Source organism: Hordeum vulgare, chromosome 4H, assembly GCF_904849725.1.
Source record: "Hordeum vulgare subsp. vulgare chromosome 4H, MorexV3_pseudomolecules_assembly, whole genome shotgun sequence".
NCBI lineage: Eukaryota > Viridiplantae > Streptophyta > Magnoliopsida > Poales > Poaceae > Hordeum > Hordeum vulgare.
Window position 1 is genome coordinate 63062003 of NC_058521.1, and position 22841 is coordinate 63084843.

The window sequence follows — 22841 nt, forward strand, 5'->3', positions numbered from 1 at the left end:
TGCTAGTAAAGATAAATATAAGCATTTGTACATAAGTGCTTGCCTTTATATTGTGTTTAGAAGAAAGATGGAAGGTTTTGCTTTTTCCCTTCTTCCACATCCGCGTGGCCTCTCGAATCCGAAACAATTTTCGTGGCACACACCTGTGTGAGTCCATGCGTGCCCCGCTGTACCCGCCGCCCACGATCCCACGCCATGGGCCCCGACACCCCGCAACGAGGAGCGAGCGAGACAAACCGCGGCCGCATTACAGCTTCCAGGTGGAGGCATGAGCCCCGGTTTCGGCGCCACGCCGCCCGCCCCTGGTTTCCTCCCCAAGAAGAACAGGGACGCAGCCAGGCAGCCAGCCAGACGTGGCGAAACCGCACCCTCCCTCGCTTTAGGACCCATATATAGCCCGGCCTCCCCACACTCGGTTCCCCCACACGGATTTTTGATCCTGTGAAGTGAGAGATCAGTTCTCGATTTCGATTCCGGGCTCACAGAATTTTTCGATTCAAGGCGACGCGAAGCGACAGAGAAAGATGGCGACGGCCGGCAAGGTGATCAAGTGCAAAGGTCCGTGCCTCATCCTCCTCTCCCCCCTCCCGGCATTCCCTAGGCCTCACTGGAAGCCGTTCTGACGCCCTTTCCCTGGATCTGTCCGCGGTCGCAGCCGCGGTGGCGTGGGAGGCCGGGAAGCCGCTGACCATGGAGGAGGTGGAGGTGGCGCCGCCGCAGGCCATGGAGGTGCGCGTCAAGATCCTCTTCACCTCCCTCTGCCACACCGACGTCTACTTCTGGGAGGCCAAGGTACGCATGCCGGCCACCGGCTGTTACACTTGCTTCCGGCCAGTAATTATGTTCGCCCGTCGATTTTGTGGTTGACTTGCGCCTCCGTGGCCTCTGTTGCTCAGGGGCAGACCCCCATGTTCCCTCGGATCTTCGGCCATGAAGCTGGAGGGTATGTTTCTCAAGTCTCAACCACCTTCCTTGATGAACTACTACTACTACTACTACTCTGTCTATGCATGTTTACAATGATGTTAATACGTTCAGTTCATGCTCTCCTCTAGGATTTCCAGATTTCAGCCTGTGCTAATTGTTTGTTGACAGAGAATAGGTCGACCACAGAACTGAAAACATGCGAAGCAATCATAAGAACTGTGCTACCTGTGTAAACTATTACTGAATAATTGCCGTTGTCTGAATCGTAGTGGCGTCACTGTCGTTGAATCTTGATAGAGTAACTGTGGAGACACAGGTCAATATCGTAAATTGGTACTAGGATTCTCAAACAAGTGAAGATACATCAGGAGTTTGTTCCATGTTGCTTTAGTTGACTTCCTATATCTATCCATCTCTTTATTTATCTGAGGTGCTCGGACATGAAGTCCTTTTATATAGATTTTCTGGTCCAATTTATATGTTGCACGTCCCCTAAACTTATTTCTCATGTGAAGATACATCAGGAGTTTGTTCCATGTTGCTTTAGTTGACTTGCCATATCCATCTCTTTATTTATCTGAGGTGTCTCGGACATGAAGTCCTTTTATATGGTATTTCTGGTCAAATTTATCTGCTGCACGTCTCCTGAACTTATTTATGTTCACAGCATAGTGGAGAGTGTTGGAGAGGGCGTGACTGATGTTGCCCCTGGTGACCACGTCCTCCCTGTGTTCACTGGGGAGTGTAAGGAATGCCCACATTGCAAGTCTGCGGAGAGCAACATGTGTGATCTGCTCAGGATCAACACCGACAGAGGTGTGATGATCGGGGATGGCAAGTCGCGCTTCTCTATTGGCGGCAAGCCGATTTACCATTTCGTAGGGACTTCCACCTTCAGTGAGTACACTGTCATGCATGTCGGTTGTGTTGCCAAGATCAACCCTGAGGCTCCCCTTGATAAAGTCTGTGTTCTTAGCTGTGGTATTTGCACTGGTAAGTTGACTTGTATTGCTGTTGTAGTATGCTTCTTATGGCTACAGCTTATCTCGAGATGCTGAGCTGCCATTCTTTTTTTTAGGTCTTGGCGCGTCAATTAATGTTGCAAAACCACCAAAGGGTTCCACAGTGGCGATATTTGGGCTAGGAGCTGTTGGCCTTGCTGTAAGTGTCCTAATCCCTCCCTTGATTGTTCTGCAATTGCAATCGGTACATGCATCTGACTTGCATCTATTTGCCCTTCATATTTGTATGATTTAGGCTGCAGAAGGTGCAAGGATTGCAGGTGCATCAAGGATCATTGGTGTTGACCTGAACGCCAGCAGATTTGAAGAGGGTAAATACTCCTGATTTTACTATTCATGAGGTTATATTTGTTGTTTTGAGAAGTTCCTAAGATTTTCTATTTTGTCCATTTTCAGCTAGGAAGTTTGGCTGCACGGAATTTGTGAACCCGAAAGATCACACCAAGCCAGTTCAGCAGGTGTGTATCTTCACACGAGGAAAATAGTTATTCCTTATGCTTAATGATGATCATAACATACAACTTCATGGTGATGCTTCAGGTGCTCGCTGACATGACAAATGGCGGAGTTGACCGCAGTGTTGAGTGCACTGGCAACGTCAATGCTATGATACAAGCATTTGAATGTGTTCATGATGTATGACTTCTTAAGACATCAATCGTCCACTCAAGCATGATCATTTTGCATCGCCTCTTATCTCTAGATGAACTTGAATTCTGTGATCTGTATACAGGGCTGGGGTGTAGCTGTGCTGGTGGGTGTGCCACACAAGGACGCTGAATTCAAGACCCACCCGATGAACTTCCTGAATGAGAGGACCCTGAAGGGCACCTTCTTCGGTAACTTCAAGCCGCGCACTGACCTGCCCAATGTCGTGGAGATGTACATGAAGAAGGTAAACAGGAATCGCTAATTGCTGCAGCTTGGTCTATATTTGCGACTTCTTGGGAGCCACACACTTCTTCAAAATGTTAAGCATTGAAAGCTTGGTGCTCATGCTCAAACAACGTGCGATTGTTGTCAGGAGCTGGAGGTGGAGAAGTTCATCACACACAGCGTGCCGTTCTCGGAGATAAACAAGGCCTTCGACCTTATGGCGAAGGGGGAGGGCATCCGTTGCATCATCCGCATGGACAACTAGGCGTCCTCCTCAAGTGCTTCTGATCGCTCCGATGTAATAAGCGCTGGGGGCCGGCTTCTGAACCAGATCATCGGTGATGGTAATACACTTCCATGTATCATCGTCTGCGGTTTCGCCTTCCTTGGCCAAAGTAGCGTAATATTAGTTATGTATATCTGTAATTACCTTACCGGAGAAGTGGTTGTACTACGAGCTCTTTTTCGGCAGCAATGTATGCTGCTGCTGCTGCTGCTGCTATGGCCATGAGTTTCAGTTGAATCAGTCTGTTCTCAACCTGATGTTTCCATATTCTGTGTCTTCTTGCTGCGTTGCTTATTGAGTATGTATTTCCTACTGCTTGGCTGAATCTTCTGGGACGTGCTTATGGTATTTGGAACTGAAGGTACTACTTGGTCTGAAAGTTCAGGCGATGTAGTGTGCTTTCTGTTTTCACCGTTTAAAAAGACGGGCCTAGAAAAAAGGAAAGATACTAAGGTTGCAACAAATGGTACGCATGTAATACGTCATTTATTGTAATCTAAAAAGGTACTATTTCTTAATTAGTGATTTCGGAGGATCGTAGTTGGTAGACGTTTCACTCAGGTCCGTGGTTTTTTTTTTTTTTTTGGAGAAATAGGTCCGTGGCAAAAGGCAAAACTGTGGCCCGTGCACGCTGGTCAAAAGGCAAACCAGGCCCGTGATGATACTACTACTACACGTCCCAGTGAACCAACGATTGATGTTAGACGCAGTGACGGAGCCGTCAGAACAGCGACGACGACATCCGTCAGGTAAGTCCGCAAGGAAGAACCTTGGCAGCCAAGGCGAACCAAGTCAGCGAAGTACTAACTGACATGTGCTTCATCTCCACGCATCCAGGACCACACGAAGCTTCCCAGCCTTCGTCTCGGGGCAACACGCACCACGCCTTCTCCTCCTCCCTATAAATGCAGCCACCACCACAAGACCATCACAGCAACACAAGCTGAGTGAGGCGACGCAGACATCAAGCCAGAAACTACTCGCTTTAAGAGAAATATGGTGCTGGGCATGAACTGCTTCGGCGCTCCTGAAGCTGCAAGGAAGGTGTCGCCGGCGAGCAGGGGACTCGGAGGAGAGGGAGCGGAGGCCGTGGAGCGGAAAGCAGCGGTGGTGAAAGAGGAGGCGCCGAGTGGCCGTGTGGTCGGCGAGGCCAAGCAGATGGGGGGTGGTGATCGGGTGACGGCTGCGGGGAAGGAGGAGGAGAAGAAGAAGAGGAGTGGGGCTCCAATTGTGATGCACCACTTTCCCTTCCATTCTCGTCCCGGGCTGCTCTGATTCCAACCTCCGTTAGTCGAGTGGGTCACCGGAATTTTGATGGAGCTTTTTGTCGGCATTTTGTCAGATGGTAGTTTTATCTTAGTAGAACTGTACCGTATATATGTGTTAATAATGTCATAAAAGTTCATTTCGTAATACTGTTTGCCACAGAAGCTCATGCTCATGGAAAATAATCACGGTCAGGTAATATTTGGTTCGGAAGGCCAGTGGTTGGGCAACCGATATGATTTATGAAAGGGAAATTGATACCTGGAAGAACCTTCGGCTGGTCGCCTCCATCAATAATGTTAGAGCATCTCAAATAAACGCACCCTTTAAATTTAACTTACAACATTGAAATAACGGTAGCACAGCGCGCTAAGATATTTTTGTCCAACAGATGCACAAAAACACGATGCTCAATCCGGCGTCCCAATAGTGCAGCCCGAAAGACAGCGCGCTCAAAATTTGCAGCGCGGACGCTGAAGTTTTTTGTGCCAGCTCTATTTTAGAGCTTCTGTTGAAGCGCTGTTTTCTGTCTCCGACGCTAAAAAAATGAATCTTGTAACGCGCGGAGCACTTTTTGAATGCGTGTTGGAGATGCTCTTAGGAAGCCACGCATCCATGCGGCCCCACTCACATCTTCTCTATCCCTTCGTTTTTTATCTTTTTCTACCTCTCACGCGAATCCTCTCCCCCGATGGTTGCCACCATGGCGCCTCCTCCTCCTTTTTCCGATGCTTGCCGTCATAGCCACCTCCTCCTCCTTGTCCGCCGATGCTCGTCTCCTCTTTCACCCCCCTCGGGCACATGTGAAACAGCTAGCTTTGAAGTTGGAAGAAAAAAGTTGTGACCACCAATGACATTTTGAATCGACAAAGTAGAAGATGCAACCGACTAACTCAAGAGTTGTGACCATTGTCGCTTTTTTGCTAGAACCGGCTGAACTAGGAGCAGTAACCAACACACGACGAGTTGCAACCTGTTTTTTTTGCTGGAACCATATTTGAAAGCTGGAACGACGGTGATCATGCCTCCGGTTTTTGCTGCAACCGGCATGCGACAAGTTGCAACCGATGCATTTTTTCGGAACTACGGTGACCACACCCGTCGATTTTTGCTACAACCAGTTTTCGTATATGCTGGAACGATGAGGGGTGAATGCTGGAACCACGGTGACTATAAACCGCCAGATGTTGGAACCGCGGTGACCATGCACCAGATGCCGCAACTATCGAGGGAACGAGCTTGACAATAATATCGGTGGTACGAGTGAGGGGGCGCAGCCTAGCTACGACGCAAGTGTAACACCCGGATGTAGGAGTTCAGACCCCTCTCGAAAGAGGTAAAGACCCTATGCTTCGAGCTCACATGCTAGTGTTTGCTTATAGGGGGTGTAGATACATAGGGTGCTTAACCCTTGCCTCGGAGCTCAAGGCAGGCCTATATAGATTGCGCCTGGACCCATTGAGCGTCATTACAAGGGTGAGTTAATGGTAATAATTAGGGAAGTTACTAGTAACAATAACTCTAACTACAACGTTACTCGTAACGTCGGTCTTCAAACGCTTTATGTAAGATGTTAAGTCCCTTAACCGTTGCAGCTCCTTCATCGTCGATGCTTGTCCTGGCCCGAGTGTTGTTGTGTGTCCGACTGACTGGAGGACTGGCCGTGTCACTTCATACGTCCGAGTAAAACCTGAGTTGCATCGGTAGTCCTAGGAGGCCAAATTCACTGTTTTGACTCTTTGTCGTAAGTTTAACACGATTTGACCCTGTGTGCTGGATGACAGGTCCATGACCCTACTCATAGTAAATAACCCCATCATCAACCGCACTGCTAGATGCTGGAACCGTGTCGCGCGGGTACTGGAACCATGGGGACCATGACCCGATGGACGACATGACCATGGATGATGGTGACGACGACGAGCCTCAACAGCTAGGCGGTGGGGAAAGCCAAGAAGAGGATGCATGCTCGGGACGATGAGCAGCTATACTGGAATGGGGGAGTGCACATGCAGCATCGACGCGTCCCGTGCTAGAAGACGACGATTTGCGGCGCTGCGAGCCGCTGGGGGTCTCGTCGGAGACGGGCGGCATGCTATGCGTGTGCTTGAGAGAGAGGGGAGGGTATTCCAAAGAAAAGAAAGACGTGTGCAGATCATACCTGGCGAATTGAGTAGTCAACGACGTGCGGATCGGGCGGTTGCGGGGTGACCGAACAAAATTTCGGCCAGTCAACTAGCACTACCAAACAGTGTTTCGGATCGGAAGGCCATCAGTTTGGCTGAGCCGTTATGATTTATGGAATCGGGTGTTTAATTTTCAAAAGAAGGACTAAGACATCCCACGAAAAATCAGAAAACATGAGTCTTTCAATCTCACTTTAAAATAGCAAATTCAGAAAGTCGACCGAGCCAGACAAACATGCTCACACCAACAGAGCACCCCAATCTCACTCCTATTTCGAGTGTGGTAAAGGGAGATTTGGGGCATGTTTGGTAGGTCGCAGACAACCCACACAAGGGAAGGCAACTCGACATGATTGATAGCCTAAGTAGTCTTTTGCATGATCGAGGAGGAAGAGCCAAAACTACTGTTTTGTCCGAAACGTCTTTTGTTCCGCTTTATATATAAAGCAACCATCACAAGCATACAAGGTTCAAAAGACCCAAGGCCACAATGAAGCCAAAACATAGAAAAGAAAAGGGTATTACCGCGGCCACAACTCAAACAATCCCAAAGGGAAACAAATAAAGGGCCATGAGGCCATATACAAGGAGAACCTACCCTAGAAGAGCTCTAGCGGTGGGGAAGGGAGAGGCGGTGCCAAGTGTGCAACCAGTAATTTGAGGCCAAGAATGTAGTCGTTATCGATGATTTTTCACACTATCTTGTCGTTATCGATGATTTTTCGCACTATGTGTGGACCTTTCATTGCGGCACAAGTCTGACGCCATCACCACCTTTGTTGCCTTTTACTCCTACGTCTCTACGCAGTTTGGGCGTCTCATTCTTGCGTTCCAAACATACAATGGGAAGGAGTTCGACAACCTGGTTGTTCGTACTCTCCTCACCACACATGGCACGATATTTCATCTCACTTTCCCCTACATTTTGCAACAGAACGGTCGAGCTGAACGCATCCTTCGCACTCTTAACGATTGCGTGCGTACGCTTCTCTTTCATGCCAATGAGCTTCCGCGCTTCTAGCCTGACGCCCTCGCCACCGCATCCCTTCTCCTTAACATTCGCCCTTGCCGCACTCGCGGCAACTTTGCACCTCACCATCTTGTTTTTGGTTCCCCATCCACCAATACTGACCTTCACATCTTCGGCTGTCTCTACTACCCTAGCATCGCCGCTACTGCGCCCCATAAGGTCGCACCTTGCTCTGTAGCTTTCATATTCCTTGGCTACCCGCCCAACACCAAAGGATACCGCTGCTATGATCCCGTATCCCATCGTGTCTTCACCTCGCGGCACGTTTACTTTGATGAGAAGGTGATTCCATTTCAGCAGGTGCCTGCAGCTGTCGCATCACCGCCGGCCATTGGCGTTCCTTCGACACCCTCTTCTGGTGGACGGTCTCGGTTGGCTCTTGGACCACCGCCAGGGTTCAGCGCTCCTCGCGCCATGGACCGGACTGCCGACCACGCTTCTTTAACAACCATGGATTCAGACTCCTCGACGACCGGCTCCTCTGCCGCCTCCGGCTCGGCAACCGGCTCCTCTGCCCCCGGCTCGGCAGTTGGCCCCTCGGCAGCCGGTCCCTTGGCAGCCGGCCCCTCTGTAAGAAGTGATTGACACGGGAGCTCCTCTCAGTGTTCCGGTCGGTGGAGCTACTCCCGGACGAATTTTCAACGTTCTTGGGGAGCCTGTTGACAATTTGGGTCCTGTAGATAGTAGTGCAACGTTCCTACTCATAGATCTGCGCCTGCCTTTATCGAGTTAGATACGAAATTATCCATCTTTGAAACAGGTATTAAGGTCATCGATCTTTTAGCTCCTTATCGACGTGAAGGAAAAATAGGACTATTTGGGGGGGCTGGAGTAGGTAAAACAATACTGATCATGGAATTAATCAATAACATTGCTAAAGCTTATGGGGGCGTATCCGTATTCGGTGGAGTAGGGGAACGGACTCGTGAAGGAAATGATCTTTATATGGAAATGAAGGAATCCGGAGTAATTAATGAAAAAAATATTGAAGAATCAACGGCCTCTCGGCAGCCGGCCCTCCGACGCAGGCTTGGGCCGGTGTCCTCCGACCGAACCAGCGGTACTCCAGCGATGAATATCTTCTCGCAGCATCCAACTTCGAGCCGTCGCCGCTTCCCGTGTCTATGCGGGCAGCGCTCCGTGATCCTCACTGTCTAGAGCGATGCAGGAAGAGTTCGACGCCCTTCAGCGGAATCGTAGTTGGACTTTGGTTCCACGACCTCCTCGCGCCAATGTGATCAGCGGCAAATGGGGTTTTCGCCATATAACCCGCCTAGATGGCACTCTCGAGCGCTACAAGGCTCGCTGGATGGTCCGTGGTTTCCGTCAGCGAGTTGGTGTTGACTTCACCGAGACGTTTGCGCCGTTTGTGAAACCAGGCACGATCCACATCGTTCTCCAGTTGGCAGTCTCTCGTGGCTGGCCCGTTCATCAGATGGATGTCTCCAACGCATTCCTTCATGGTCACCTTCCTGAGCAGGTTTACTGTGAACAACCCACTGATTTCATCGACGCCACTCTTCCCAGTCATGTGTGCTTGCTGGCCTGGTCTCTCTACGGCCTGAAGCAAGTCCCACGTGTCTGGTACCAGCGTATTGCAGGATTTATACAGATATTCGGCTTTTGTGTTACTCGCTCGGACGCCTCCTTGTTTGTTCACCAGCACGGCGATACGAGTGCCTACCTGCTACTATACGTTGATGACATCATCCTCACAGCCACCTTAGCAGCTCTCCTTCAACAGATCACTCTGCGGCTGCGTGACGAGTTTGCCATCAAGGATTTGGATGCTCTTCATTACTTCGTTGGCATTGAGGTTGTTCGTCGACCCGAGGGGTTCTTTCTTCATCAACAGAAGTATGCGCATGAACTACTTGAGCGTGCTGGTATGCTCAGCTGTCATCCTGTTGCTACTCCTATTGACACAAAGGCCAAGGTTTCTGCTCAGGAGGGTACGCTGGCGCCGGATGCTTCATTCTATCGCTCCATCGTCGGTGCTCTTCAGTATCTGATGCTCACCAAACCAGACTTGCAGTATGCTGTGCAGCAGGTGTGCCTTCATATGCACGCCCCTCGTGACTCCCACTGGACTCTCGCAAAACGGATTCTCCGGTATATCCGTGGCACGATGTCCCTCGGACTCACCCTCATGGCGTCTCCCTCTTTGGATTTGGTGGCCTATTCTGATGCTGATTGGGGCGGCTGTCCCGACACATGACGCTCCACATCCAGCTACTACGTCTACCTCGGTCCTTCACTCATTTCATGGTCGTCCAAGTGACAACCAACTGTTTCGCGCTCCAGCACGGAGGTTGAGTACTGAGCAGTCGCTAATGCCGTTGCCAAGTGTTCCTGGCTTCGACAGCTTCTCCAGAAGTTGCATCACGGTGTCATCAAGGTCATGGTTGTCTACTGCGATAACATTTCTGATGTGTATCTTTCTGCCAACCCAGTTCATCATCGTCGGACGAAGCACATCGAGCTTGGTATCCACTTTGTGCGCGAACAGGTCGCCCTTGGTCACATCCGGGTCCTTCATGTTCCGACCGCACAACAGTTCGCCGATGTGATGACTAAGGGACTGCCTACTTCCACCTTTGAGGGGTTTCGTTCCAGTCTCCGTGTGTGTGGCGACGCTTCGACTCCGAGGTGTGTTGAATATATATTTGTTCATGTATATTGTGTTATTATGCTCTCCTCCCAGTCCTTGTATAGTTGAGGTACAGGCCCATCTTATACCTATATATACGTGTCTAATGCACCCAATCAATATTAAGTGTTGCACAGTCTAAACCTAATCTCCTACACCAAATACACCCTACATATAGGCTGGGTTTAAGATGTGACGAACAACCCAAACATTTTGACTTGGTTTGAAAGGTCCGGCTAGGTGGCGTTTTTCGATACGAACTGTGTCGGGACTCCTGCAGACATTTATTGGTTAATTAATGATGTAACTCTCCTCACTATTGAATAAAGAGGGGTTTTAAAGGGTAAAAGAAAGCATGGATAGCGACCTTGGCAACCAAGAAAATGGATGGCGACAAGATTCGTCAGACAAGTCAGCAACGAAGAACCTTGGCAACCAAGGCGCGCGGCAGCAACCGTGACGATCAAGTCAAATAATCAGTTGATCCCGTGCTTCCGCTCACAACACGTCCTGGAGGAAGCTTCACGCCGCTTTCTGCCCTCAACATTTCTCTCTTCTCCCCTCACAACTTATATATAAGTGTCGCCCTACCTGATCCTCATCATAGCAGCAAATAGCACAGGAGGCAAGAACACTTGACAGAGAAACCAACAGAGAGAGAGAGAGAGAGAGAAAGAGAGAGAGAGAGAAGAGAAAGATAATGATGGTGTGGTCTACGAGCAAGCAACAAGGAGGAGATCGAGCAGAATCGAAGCAGCACAAAATGGTAAAAGAGATGAAGAGTAGCGAGACACCTACCTTCACGTATCAGCTCCCCTTCCATTCTCTTTCCCTTAACAAAGTCAAGAACATCGAGGTCGACCGCTTGAGGCTGTCCTTCACAACGCCGAAACACAGTACGCTGGTCCCCGTTGATTCCGATTCTGATGAAGAGAGTGACGACTGTTCGGACATTGATCACGCTGTAAACAGCACAGGTGGGCAAATGGCCGCCGACAAGCCTGTGGATGCAGGGTTAGATCACATCTGTAGTGGTCTGCATGCCATTCCCCGGAAGAATAAAGCTAGATCGGCCAAGAAAAGATCCCACAAGCTCAGCTCTAGGAAATTTTACAAAATATTCAGTTGAGGGGCATTTTTTTGGGGGAATATAGGGACCTCGAGGACTGGCGAAATTCAGATAGCCTCCTCTTTGGTCAAGGTGTACAATTTGGATTTCATTGCTGATTCTCTTTACACTGTAAATTTTGTACGCGCCCATGTGTAAAAAATAGCTTACGTGTGTGTGCGCGCGCGTGAACAAGACGACATCACTGAAATGAGATACAGTTTATGTTCGACTTGTCGGGAGACGTTTAGTCCGTTAGTCGTCAACATTGATGTTTTGCTATTTGAATAACAAGATGGTATATCATCGCATGGCTGAGGCGTGAGCGTGACCGTCTCGAGGCCAGCTTCACCTCCCGTCCGCCTCCCCTCGATACCCATCCCGATTTTCTCCGCCTCCCGTCCGCCTCCCCTTCCCTCTGCCTCCCGTCTTGTCGTCGTCGGATCCCGACTGGGCAAAGCCCGTGCGGGGGATGATGGTGGCGACGGGGCGTCCCTTCGTCGCGACTTAAAGGCATGGCTATGATGTAGGATCTTAAGATGGCGCCTCGGAATAATGAGTGTGTCACCATGGTGCCGGTCACGCAGCGATGTGACCTTCTCTATCTTTGGTTGTCTTCATCGTCGGTCCAAAGGAATTTGGTTGGTGGTTGTTGCCTCGCGGTGGCTTCTCAGCGACGGACCAAATGGAGGAGGAGATGGTGGCCTAACTGCTGAAGTGGGTGAGGATGCCACCATCGTCGGTGGTGTCCGTGGTCACTAGTGGGGACGGGGCCTTTAGCCCCGGCCCGTAAGGGGCTTTAGTCCCGGTTCACCAACCGGGACTAAAGGGACGGGACTAAAGGCTTAACCTTTAGTCCCGGCCCTGTTCCAAGCCGGGACTAAAGGTGCTCCACGTGGGCGCCTTGTAGCGCCCCAGGGGCAGGCCCTTTAGTCCCGGTTCGTTACACAGACCGGGACTAAAGAGTTTCAGATTTTGTTTATTTTTGGTTTTTTTTTGAATGGAATTATTTTTGGGTTTTAGGGTTTTAGGGTTTAGGTGTTCGGGAGATTAACGTGATGCCTCGTTTGGTGTTCGGGAATTAGTTTTCATATAATTTAAATAGAAATAATTATGCATATATCTATAAGATTAACTTATCTTACAAGCAAGCATATATATACAATTATATGGAGATCTCATCGTCGGTTCAAGAATCTGGTTGGTGGGTGTTGCCTCGCGGTGGCTTCCCAGCGACGGATCAAATGGAGGAGGAGATGGTGGCCTAGCTGCTGAAGTGGATGAGGATGCCACCATCGTCGGTGGTGTCCGTGGTGTTGTTTTCCTCGTTGGAGGCGATCGTGTAAGTTTACTAATATTGTTTTTTTGCATGTCAAGTATCTGTTCCTATGACCATGAGATCGTGCAAATATCTCACACCGGAGGAGTACGTTGTGTGTATCAAATGTCGCAATGTAACTAGGTGACTATAAAGGTGCTCTACAGGTATCTCCGAGGGTGTTTGTTGAGTTGGCACGGAACAAAACTAGGATTTGGCACTCCGTGTGACGGAGAGGTATCTCAGGGCCCACTCGATAACACAACATCACAACAAGCTTGCAAGCAATGTGACTAAAGAGTTAGCCACGAGATCTTGTATTATAGAACGAGTAAAGAGTTTTGTCGGGAACAAGATTGAACTAGGTATGCACATATCGACGATCGAATCTTGGGCAAGTAACATACGATGGACAAAGGGAACAATATACGAGATTAATTGAATCCTTGACATCGTGGTTCGACCGATACAGATCTTCGTAGAATATGTAGGAGCCAATATGGGCATCCAGTTCCCTCTATTGGTTATTGACCGGAGGGTGTCTCGGTCATGTCTGCATAGTTTCCAAACCCGCACAGTCTGCACACTTATAGTTCAATGAATATTAGGTATTAATGAGTTATGTGTGGTGGTAACGAAAAGTTTTTCGGAGTCCCGGATGAGATCCCGTACATCATGAGGAGCTCCGGAGTGGTCCAGAGGTAAATACTGATATATAGGAAGTTGGTTTTCGAGGTCCGAAAAGGTTTCGAGATATGCGAGTTTTGTGACGGGAGTGTCGGAAGTGTTCCGTGGGGTCCACCGGGAGGGTCCACCTACCCCGGAGGGCCCCATGGGCTGAGAGAGGGTGCGCACCAGCCCCTCCCACCAAGGACCGTGCGATGGAAGGTGGGGGCTAAGCCCACATAGGGACCCTAGTGAGCTGTCGCTCCCCACCCCTTGGCGGCCGCCCCAAGGGGGGAACCCTTCTTACCTATATATATGAGGAAGATCTACACAACACACGCCACGACGCATCCCCTCCCTCTCCCTCTAGTTCGTCTCTTCCTCTAGTTTTCTCGGTATAGCTTGGCGAAGCCCTCGCGAGATAGCTGCTCCACTACCACCGTCAAGCCGTCGCGCTTCCAGGGAACTCATCTTCCACTCCGCCCTCGCTTGCTGGGTCGAGGAGGAGGAGACGTCATCAAGCCGTATGTGTGCTGAACTAGGAGGTGCAATTCGTTCGGTGCTCAATCGGAAAGTTCGTGGGACGGATCGTGATAGGACCACGAAGACGTACCATTACATCAACCGCGTCTTGTAATACTTTCGTTAGCGATGTACAAGGGTATGTAGATTCAATCTCTCCCCTCATAGATGTGCATCTCCTAGACTGATCTTGGTGAGCATAGGATTTTTTTTGTTTCCCATGCAACGTTACCCAACAAAAGATCACTCGGACTTATTTGTGCAGTTCAAGAAATTTGAAGCAGCTAAGGAACGGTCAAGAAAAAATAAGATAAATACTGACAAACAAGTTTCACCATGTTCTAGGGCTAGGTGGCTACAACGCTGCCGTGCCTAAGTGGGAATAATCTAAGGCCAAGATGATTGCTTCAGGGGTCACTCCAAAAATAGTGGGCTGGCTCGACAGGTCCACGAGTTGGTTTTATGCGCATGGGGGAAAGTTCGACCCAAAGACAGGGGAGATTATTGAAAAGGCAAATCTTAGAGATGCATCGGACCCTTTAATTCAAGCAATAGAAGATGCTGCAACGGGGGCGTTCCAGCCCGATAGAGAGAATGACGAGCTTACACACGCCCTGGGGAACACTCAGGACAAACACGAGGCAAAGGCGTTATTCTGTGAGTTGAGGGCTTTGCCGAGCGGAACGACACTTACACAGGCTGTGCGATAAAGAAGAAGCAGGACGCAGACTGGGTTCAAAAGGTTGAAATAAGTAACGAGGAGTTATACCGCACAGTAAAGCGGCAACGAGAGCAACTAGATACAATTAGCCAGCAAAGGGCATCTCAGCGGCTGGAGCAAGCAGATCCATCATTAGATGATACTCTCGTCCCATCTATGCAGAAAAGCAGGGTGGGTTCCATGGGGGTCCTGTCCGATGATGCACTCTTGGCTCGCTACCCCATGGATGATATCAAAGAGAGGACAAGTTGTGAGCTACACCATAAAATGAAGAACATATCCATGAAGGTCTCTGTCGGTTTTGCTTTACCGAGTGAACCTGGAGCAACCATCCATGGCAATCCGATTCCATCTGGCTATGCTAAAGTCAGGGTGCATGACGTTCTAGCGGGATATGAGTCCCTAGAGCTTGACATTCCTGGAGGTGAAGGGGAGGAGAGACTGGGAGAGGTCGCACATTGTGTCATTTTATGGAGAAAGGAATGCATCATGTTTCGAAACTCGGTGGCAAGGCCACCGACTCCCCCGAGAAGCTATACACCTCGATCTCCACTGCACCGACTCCCCCGAGAAGCTATACACCTCGATCTCCACTGCGTGAGCCGACTCTAGTACCCCACATCGATATCATGGAGCCCAACGCAAGTCCACATCGATCTCCGCCACCTGAGCCGACTCCATTATCCCATATTGATATCATGGAGCCCAGCGCGAGTCCACGTCTATCTTCGCCGCGTGATCCAACTCTAGTACCCCACATCGCTAACAAGAAGCCCAGGGTGAGTCCATGGTCATCTCCGTCGTGTCACCGACTCCAATACCCCACCCCGAGACGGACCCCAGCGCGAGTCCGCAATATCGATGTTGGCCATGTACGCGGACTCTAAAGCGGAAGAGAGCACCAAAGAAGAAACCCGAGCCTCCTGCCAAAAAGAAGTTGACTTATGAGAAGACCCCTGAGAAAATCGACGTCCAAATTGCTAAAGAAGTGAAGGCCCATTTTGGACTAAAACCGGCCCCACCGCCAGAGGAGAAAATACCTCTGAAAATTGTACAATGCTTTATGTATCAGCTAGAGCGACCCCCGCCGCCAAGGCGACCACACGACTATGAACGCTCTATTAGCAAGTCATATCACGCAAGTACAAGTGCAAAAATTGTTCCCCGGCTCGAAGAACAGTCAATGCAATCGATCCACGCGCTCAAGGTGAGTACCGATAAGGCGGCAACCGATGCTCTTGCTAGAACATAGGTCTCAGTGTTGCGAAACTCAGAGGCATCGAGGAAGACCCCCGTGGCTACAGACTTTGCATGGACGTATGTCCCCGGGAACCCCCTGGTCCGGCCTGAGCAGGTCCCGCTTCTATCAGCACAAATGCGTAGACTGCATGACCGGTACGTGAGAGAAGTAAAGGTGGGGCGACAACGCCTCATGGTGAATGTCCAGCAAGAACATTAGTTCAATGCAAAGGAGCTATGGATTGAGTTTTCAGAAATTTTTTAGTTATTCAATCAAGACGTACTCGACTGTACTATTGTCAGCTGCTATTGTCTATATAAGTGATTTCTTTCTATAATTTAAGTCTCTAGCTCAGCTCGTTCATTGCGTATAATTACCCTCACTATATTCTTTTGTGTGCTATTATGTAGACAGAAGATATTTGAACGCAAAAGAGATGTAGTCTATGACATTGGATTCATTGACCCAAATACCGTTAATGAAGTTACATTAACAAACCACACCAAGACTCGGAGCATAACTTGCTAATGTTTTTGAAGGAACTCAATACCACAACATAAATACTATTTTCTTACAATTTCGAGTGAGTGTTACTATCTTGTACTACAAAATCGATTTTCCTTACTCGATATTAAGTGTAGTTGACGAGTTATGAATGCCCGCTTTTATAAACGTGTGCACAGTTTTCACTAGTTCCTGCTAATCATTAGGGTTGATGAGGGATCTGTTGAAACACTGGACTCAATACGTAAAGACCCTACAGAATACACCAGTCTGGTTTTGATACTCGACAGGTAATTGCAATCATTATCATACTATCTTGGTCTCTTTAGTTCATTTCCCGATATCAATTAATTAATAACTTCTTTATTCATTTTCTTTGTCGTGTAGTGTTTGGAAAAAGTTCATCAAAGAGGAAGTCGGTGCATGGAAACCACACCTGAAATGGGGACGGTCCAAGCTGGTAATTAAGTAGTACTAGCTACGTCCGCACATCTTTTCAATTCTAGTTTCAATATCATTATCATGCTTGATTATTATTTGATTGAATTATATTCTCGTAAAGTGCATGAAGCAGGAACAGGGGAATAATTTATGTGCATACTATGTTTGCCAGAACATTCCTTTATGACCAAACGTCGTAGAGATGATAGACATTGTTGGGTATGTAAACACTATTCAATTTTTTTATGATGATCATATACACACAACTAATATATTTATATTGATCTCCTTCTTTGAAGATGACAGAGATGCGGGATAGGCTCCTACCAAAGGACCGCATAGGAGAACTTCAAAAGGAAATTCCAGGACTTTTGGTTGAGCAGATCATATCTCCCAACGGATAATACCATTACATCTAATGCCTACATGTTGTAATGATCTATAAATTGTAGGAGAAATTGTATATATATATATATATATATATATATATATATATATATATATATATATATATATATCATAGAAAACATATTCATACCCAGGGTTGAAAATAAGTTATTCTTCACCCATGTAAACTTACGACTGTTTCATAAATAAATTACATTTGGAATACCATTATTTACATTAATATTGATCCATTACGTAAAATTTGATGTAAAAAGTTAAAAATATAGGCCAGAAGACCAGAAAAATCACATTATATATATATATATATTATACTATATTTTTATGTTTGTAATTTTATGTGACATAAAATATTTTTATGATGACTATATACTTTCTTAGTCTCCTTTTACGTATGGAATAAGAAAAAAATGAAACATAAAATTACGGTGCATTGATGTGAAAATAGAACTATTCTTCACACAGGATGACAAATAGTCAATCCCTATATACATATGCAGGATTGATCGTACGAGAAATTTTATATATATTCATAACGTGTACAATATATAGGAGTGGAAAATATGTCTAACTTAAAAATAATTAAATAGAAATCAAAAAATGAAAGAAAACATAAACCCAAAAAGTCTAAACCCCTAGTCCCGCTAACCAGGACTAAACATCACCAGCCCACGGCGCGCACTAGCTGTCATGTGGTGAGGCTTTTAGTCCCGGTTTGTGGCCAACCGAGACTAAAGGGAGGGAGTCTTTAGTCTCTGTTTATTAGCCCTGGTTGATGAATTGGACTAACTTAGCTCTGAGATCTTTATCCCTAAGTGCGCCGACCCACACTACTAGGCAAAACCCTAGTAGTAGAGCTGGAAATATGTGTAGCAGTAGCGTTGGGCTAAACGCTACTGCTATCGCGCTACAGCTAAACCCTAGTAGTAGCGCTGGTATGGGCAGGGCTATTGGTAAGTAGTATTAGCAGTGGTGCTTCCCTGCCCAACGCTACTGCTAACTATAGTAGTAGCGCTTTCCCATAGTAAGCACTGTTGCTAAGCAGCGCTACTGGTAAGTATTTACCAGCGCTACTGCTAACATTTACTGCTTTCACAGATTTGCACCCTCTACGTATTTGTGATGTATTTATACAGATTTTATACAATAGTTTCATCACATCATATTAAACATACATCATTCTCACATATCATAAACATACAATAGTCTCGTCATACGATCATCATCATCATCATTCAACACAAAATATCATTACACAATCTTGAAAATAGCGATACATAAGTGCGATCATGTCATGCCTCGAATAAGTGCAACTGCATGGTCATGGCACACCCACAAGTTTCATCATATCTATCTACAACATGATGTAGAAGAGAAGAGCGATTAGCATGAGGAAGAGCGTGACAATGTAGTACCGGCGGTCCCGCCCCTGCTCATGCTGGAGTGTCCACCTCAAGTAACTACTTTCCGCTTCGGCTCTGGTGTCGAACCCTCTGCGGCTAGCACCCAAGTACCTGTGCACCTAGGCCTGAGCGGCTCGCAAGTGGTCGTAGACTCCTGGAACCCTCCCAACGTACACGACGTAGTAGTCCTTCGCCATCTCTGATCTAGGTACCTGCATCGTGAGTTGTTGATTTGAACGATAATATGCAACATAATGTACTTAAGAAAACAAAGAGGCAAAATTAGCAAAATAAAAGCAACCAATAGTAAACATAAATGACAAAGTTCCTCATACCCAAACTAATTAACTAGAGCGATCTACGCTAGTTGAGGACCACAGTTTAGTTACATCACATAGTTTCGTCGTGCATAAGTTCAAAGTTTTGCCATAGAAAGACAGTAGTGATAAGGCATGCTAGTTCAGGACCACAATTTAGTTACATCACATTGTCATTGACAATCAGTCATCCAGGACGGCGTTCCAATCTTCATAGTCAGGGAGGATGCACCCGAGCTTCGTGAAAGGCTTCAGGTCCAGACGCTGAGCGACTAGCAGTGCTCGGACATCAACCCGCATTATTGGCCCATGGTAGAACATCCCCGTTGGTTCGAGGACTTGCTTCATGATCACTTGGGCTAGTTCACACTGTACATGATAAAACTCAGCTGAGATTCGATGATCCCGTGTCTTTCCTATGCTTGTGGCCCAGCTGACAATCTCAGCATCTTCGGTAGTAGCTGACATGCGAAGGCGTTGATTATCCCTTCTGAAATCCATCAGGTGATGCATGAGGTAGAATCCATCAGCCATACTGTTGTGTGGTTGCTGGATGCAGCAGAAGTCGGTCTTATGGCCGAATGTCGGTGCTTTATTCATGTACGTTTTCACCTTGATATATCCAACGGTCAGGCTTAAGGTCCACAGGGCAGAGTCGAGAACACTCTTTACGTGCGTGTAATCCTTTTTCTTGAGGTTCTTTGACGAGTCCAAGTACATAGCATGGGAGTATTCCGGGTACAGAACGATGAGGACGACGCCGCCCTCGCTCTGCAAATTAAGTACACGTGAAATTAGCCTCCATGCTTGCAAAGGAATGATTAACATGTACGAAAGGATATGCGCGGATGACTTACGAGGGATGATATGGTGTTGGAGATATGTCCTAGAGGCAATAATAAATTAGTTATTATTATATTTCTTTGTTCATGATAATCATTTATTATCCATGCTATAATTTTATTGATTGGAAACACAAATACATGTGTGGATACATAGACAAAACACTGTCCCTAGTAAGCCTCTAGTTGACTAGCTCATTGATCAAAGATGGTTAAGGTTTCCAAACCATAGACAAGTATTGTCACTTGATAACAGGATCACATCATTAGAAGAATGATGTGATGGACAAGACCCAAACTATAAACGTAGCGTATGATCGTGTCAGTTTATTGCTACTGTTTTCTGCATGTCAAAGTATCTGTTCCTATGACCATGAGATCATGCAACTCCCAGACACCGAAGGAATACCTTGTGTGTATCAAATGTCGCAACGTAACTGGGTGACTATAAAGGTGCTCTACAGGTATCTCCAAAGGTGTCTGTTGGGTTGGCATGGATCAAGACTGGAATTTGTCACTCCATGTGACGGAGAGGTATCTCGGGGCCCACTCGGTAATACAACATCACGAAAAGCCTTGCAAGCAATGTGACTAAGGAATTAGTCACGGGATCTTGTATTATGGAACGAGTAAAGAGAATTGCCGATAACGAGATTGAACTAGGTATGGAGATACCGACGATCGAGTCTTGGGCAAGTAACATACCGAAGGACAAAGGGAATAGTATACGAGATTATATGAATCCTTGACATAGAGGTTCAACCGATAGAGATCTTCGTAGAATATGTAGGAGATAATATGGACATCCAGGTCCCGCTGTTGGTTATTGACCGGAGAGTATCTCATGTCATGTCTGCATAGTTCTCGAACCCGCAGGGTCTGCACACTTAAGGTTCGGTGACGTTTCGGTATAGTTGAGTTATAGGTGTTGGTGACCGAAGGTTGTTCAGAGTCCCGGATGAGATCCCGGACGTCACGAGGAGCTCCGAAATGGTCCGAAGGTAAAGATTGATATATAGGAAGTCCTGTTTTGGTCATCGGAAAAGTTTCGGGCTCATCGGTAGTGTACCGGGAGTGTCGGGAGGGGTGCCCCGGACCATCGGGAGGGGTGTCACGCCCCAAGGGGGCTCATTGGATGTGGGAAGATATAAATTAGCCCTAGTGGTCTGGAATAAGTTTCCACTAAAGCCCATAAGGTTCGAGAAGAAAAAACACAAGGTGGAAAGTGTTTCCAAGTGGGAAGGAGGAATCCTACTCCAAATAGGATTGGAGTAGGACTCCTCCTCTCTCCCTTGTGCAAGAGAGAAAAAAGGCTGCCCTAGGGCGCAACACTCTCCCTCCTCTCCTCCTATATATACTATGGGTTGTGAGGGTTTTTGACACAACAGAAAACAACCACGTGCTGCCCTCTCTCTCTAGATCTCTTTCTCCTCTAGTTTCAGCGGTGCTTAGGCGAAGCCCTGCTGGAATAGCATCACCACCACCACCACCTCGCCGCCGTGCTGGAGAACTCATCTACCTCTATGCCCCCTCTTGCTGGATCAAGAAGGTGGAGATCGTCATCGAGCTGTACGTGTGCGGAACATGGAGGTGCCGTCCGTTCGACACTTGATCGGGACGAATCGTTGGACGGATCGTGAGACGGTTCGTGGGACTGATCATGGGATGGTTCGTGAAGACGTACCACTACATCAACCGTGTTTATTAATGCTTCCGCTTAGCGATCTACAAGGGTATGTGGATCCGATCTCCCTCTTGTAGATGATCATCACCATGATTGGTCTTCGTGTGCGTAGGAATTTTTTTGTTTCCCATACAACGTTCCCCAACATAAGGCAGGAGAATCGCTTCTTTGTCCTTATTAGCGATCATGAATTCACCGAGGTACTTGCTGGCATAGTCACGGTGCTCTTTGCAAACTGCCAAGAAGCTCTCATGCATATAGTATGGTCCGCGACACAGATATATTTGATGCTCTCCATATTGATGATGGAGTTGAGATACAACGCATACATGCGGATGAACTAGAAATCCAGCTTGGTCATGTGGAACATGTTGTAGATGTAGTCAAATCGCACGAGGAACTGATTTGTGGGCCAGGTATCGACGTATAACTTCCCACCCGACACATGAGCCGCGTAAAGCGGGTATCCTGGATGTTTCGCGACGAGAAGGCTTCTCTCTCTGGCCAGCACATCTTCATGGAGTCTCTTTAGATCATTGTTCAGTATGTGATCTAGCACTTTGGCAGGTAGGATCGGCTCGCCGGCGATGCGGAAACGCTGCTTACCTTCGACAGGTATTCTGTCTACCACCAGGGGTTTCAGAGGCGGCTGGCTTCTTGAAGCACCTATGGCGCCTTTAGGGCCTTTCTTGTCCGGTCTCTTCCTTTGCTTCTTGGCGGGTGGCGGTAGTGAGCCCACCATACCTTCCCTAACCACCACCCCAAGTGTCCTCGGGCTAAACAGTGGACGGGCCTCGGGGGGTTGCTGGGTAGAGGCGGCATCTGGAGGCGTCTCCTGCGAGGATGGCTTGAAGAGAGACTTTTTGCATTCCGCCTTAGGACGTTCCGGCTCCGGCAAATTAGGAAGCATCAAGTCATCATCTCCACGGTCATAGCCTGAGTCTTCGGCGTCCTGAGCCATGATTCCATCATAGGCGGTATTGAAATACTGGTTCGGGTCCTCATCATCATCCTCCATGCCATCATCAACCACTACAAGGAATATGCTAATACACGACGCTATTTTTTCGTCCCTACATCGTCATGGTTTTTAATTTACGACGATCTCACGACGAAAAACCAAGCGTCGAAAACGGAGCGTCAGAAATGAACAACAACGACGTTTTGATCAAAATCGTCATAACTTTTACGACGATTCCTCTATCGGCGTAACCTTTACGACGATCCTAAATCGTCGTTGGCAATCAAACCCAGTCCTACGTGGCAAAATCATGACGAAATCAAAACATCATGGTTGAAATCAGCCCAACCATTTCAATTGATCACATGGGCTGGTTTTATTTTTTTGGGCTTTTTCTTATTGGGCTTCTTTTTGGGCCTTAGCCACTTCTAATAGCTTTTTTTAATTTTTATGTATCATTATAATT

At 47.6% G+C, this 22841-nt stretch overlaps 1 protein-coding gene across 1 annotated transcript; it reads left to right on the plus strand.

The window, feature by feature from the left end:
- Positions 1-233: 233 nt before the first annotated feature.
- LOC123447887 (alcohol dehydrogenase 1) lies at positions 234-3351 on the plus strand. The gene is made up of 10 exons (XM_045124602.1): positions 234-558; positions 656-792; positions 897-943; positions 1595-1920; positions 2006-2088; positions 2185-2260; positions 2346-2407; positions 2490-2585; positions 2683-2844; positions 2974-3351. Exons 1-10 carry the CDS (start codon positions 525-527, stop codon positions 3088-3090), a joined length of 1140 nt encoding a protein of 379 aa, XP_044980537.1. The 5' UTR covers positions 234-524; the 3' UTR covers positions 3091-3351.
- Positions 3352-22841: the final 19490 nt, after the last annotated feature.

Excerpts from the sequence above, each read along its gene's own strand:
- LOC123447887 (XM_045124602.1), top strand. The coding sequence starts at position 525 with ATGGCGACGGCCGGCAAGGTGATCAAGTGCAAAG. Across the intron at positions 2,586-2,682 it reads CATTTGAATGTGTTCATGAT|GGCTGGGGTGTAGCTGTGCT; the intron begins GTATGACTTCTT and ends ATCTGTATACAG. Across the intron at positions 2,845-2,973 it reads TGGAGATGTACATGAAGAAG|GAGCTGGAGGTGGAGAAGTT; the intron begins GTAAACAGGAAT and ends GATTGTTGTCAG.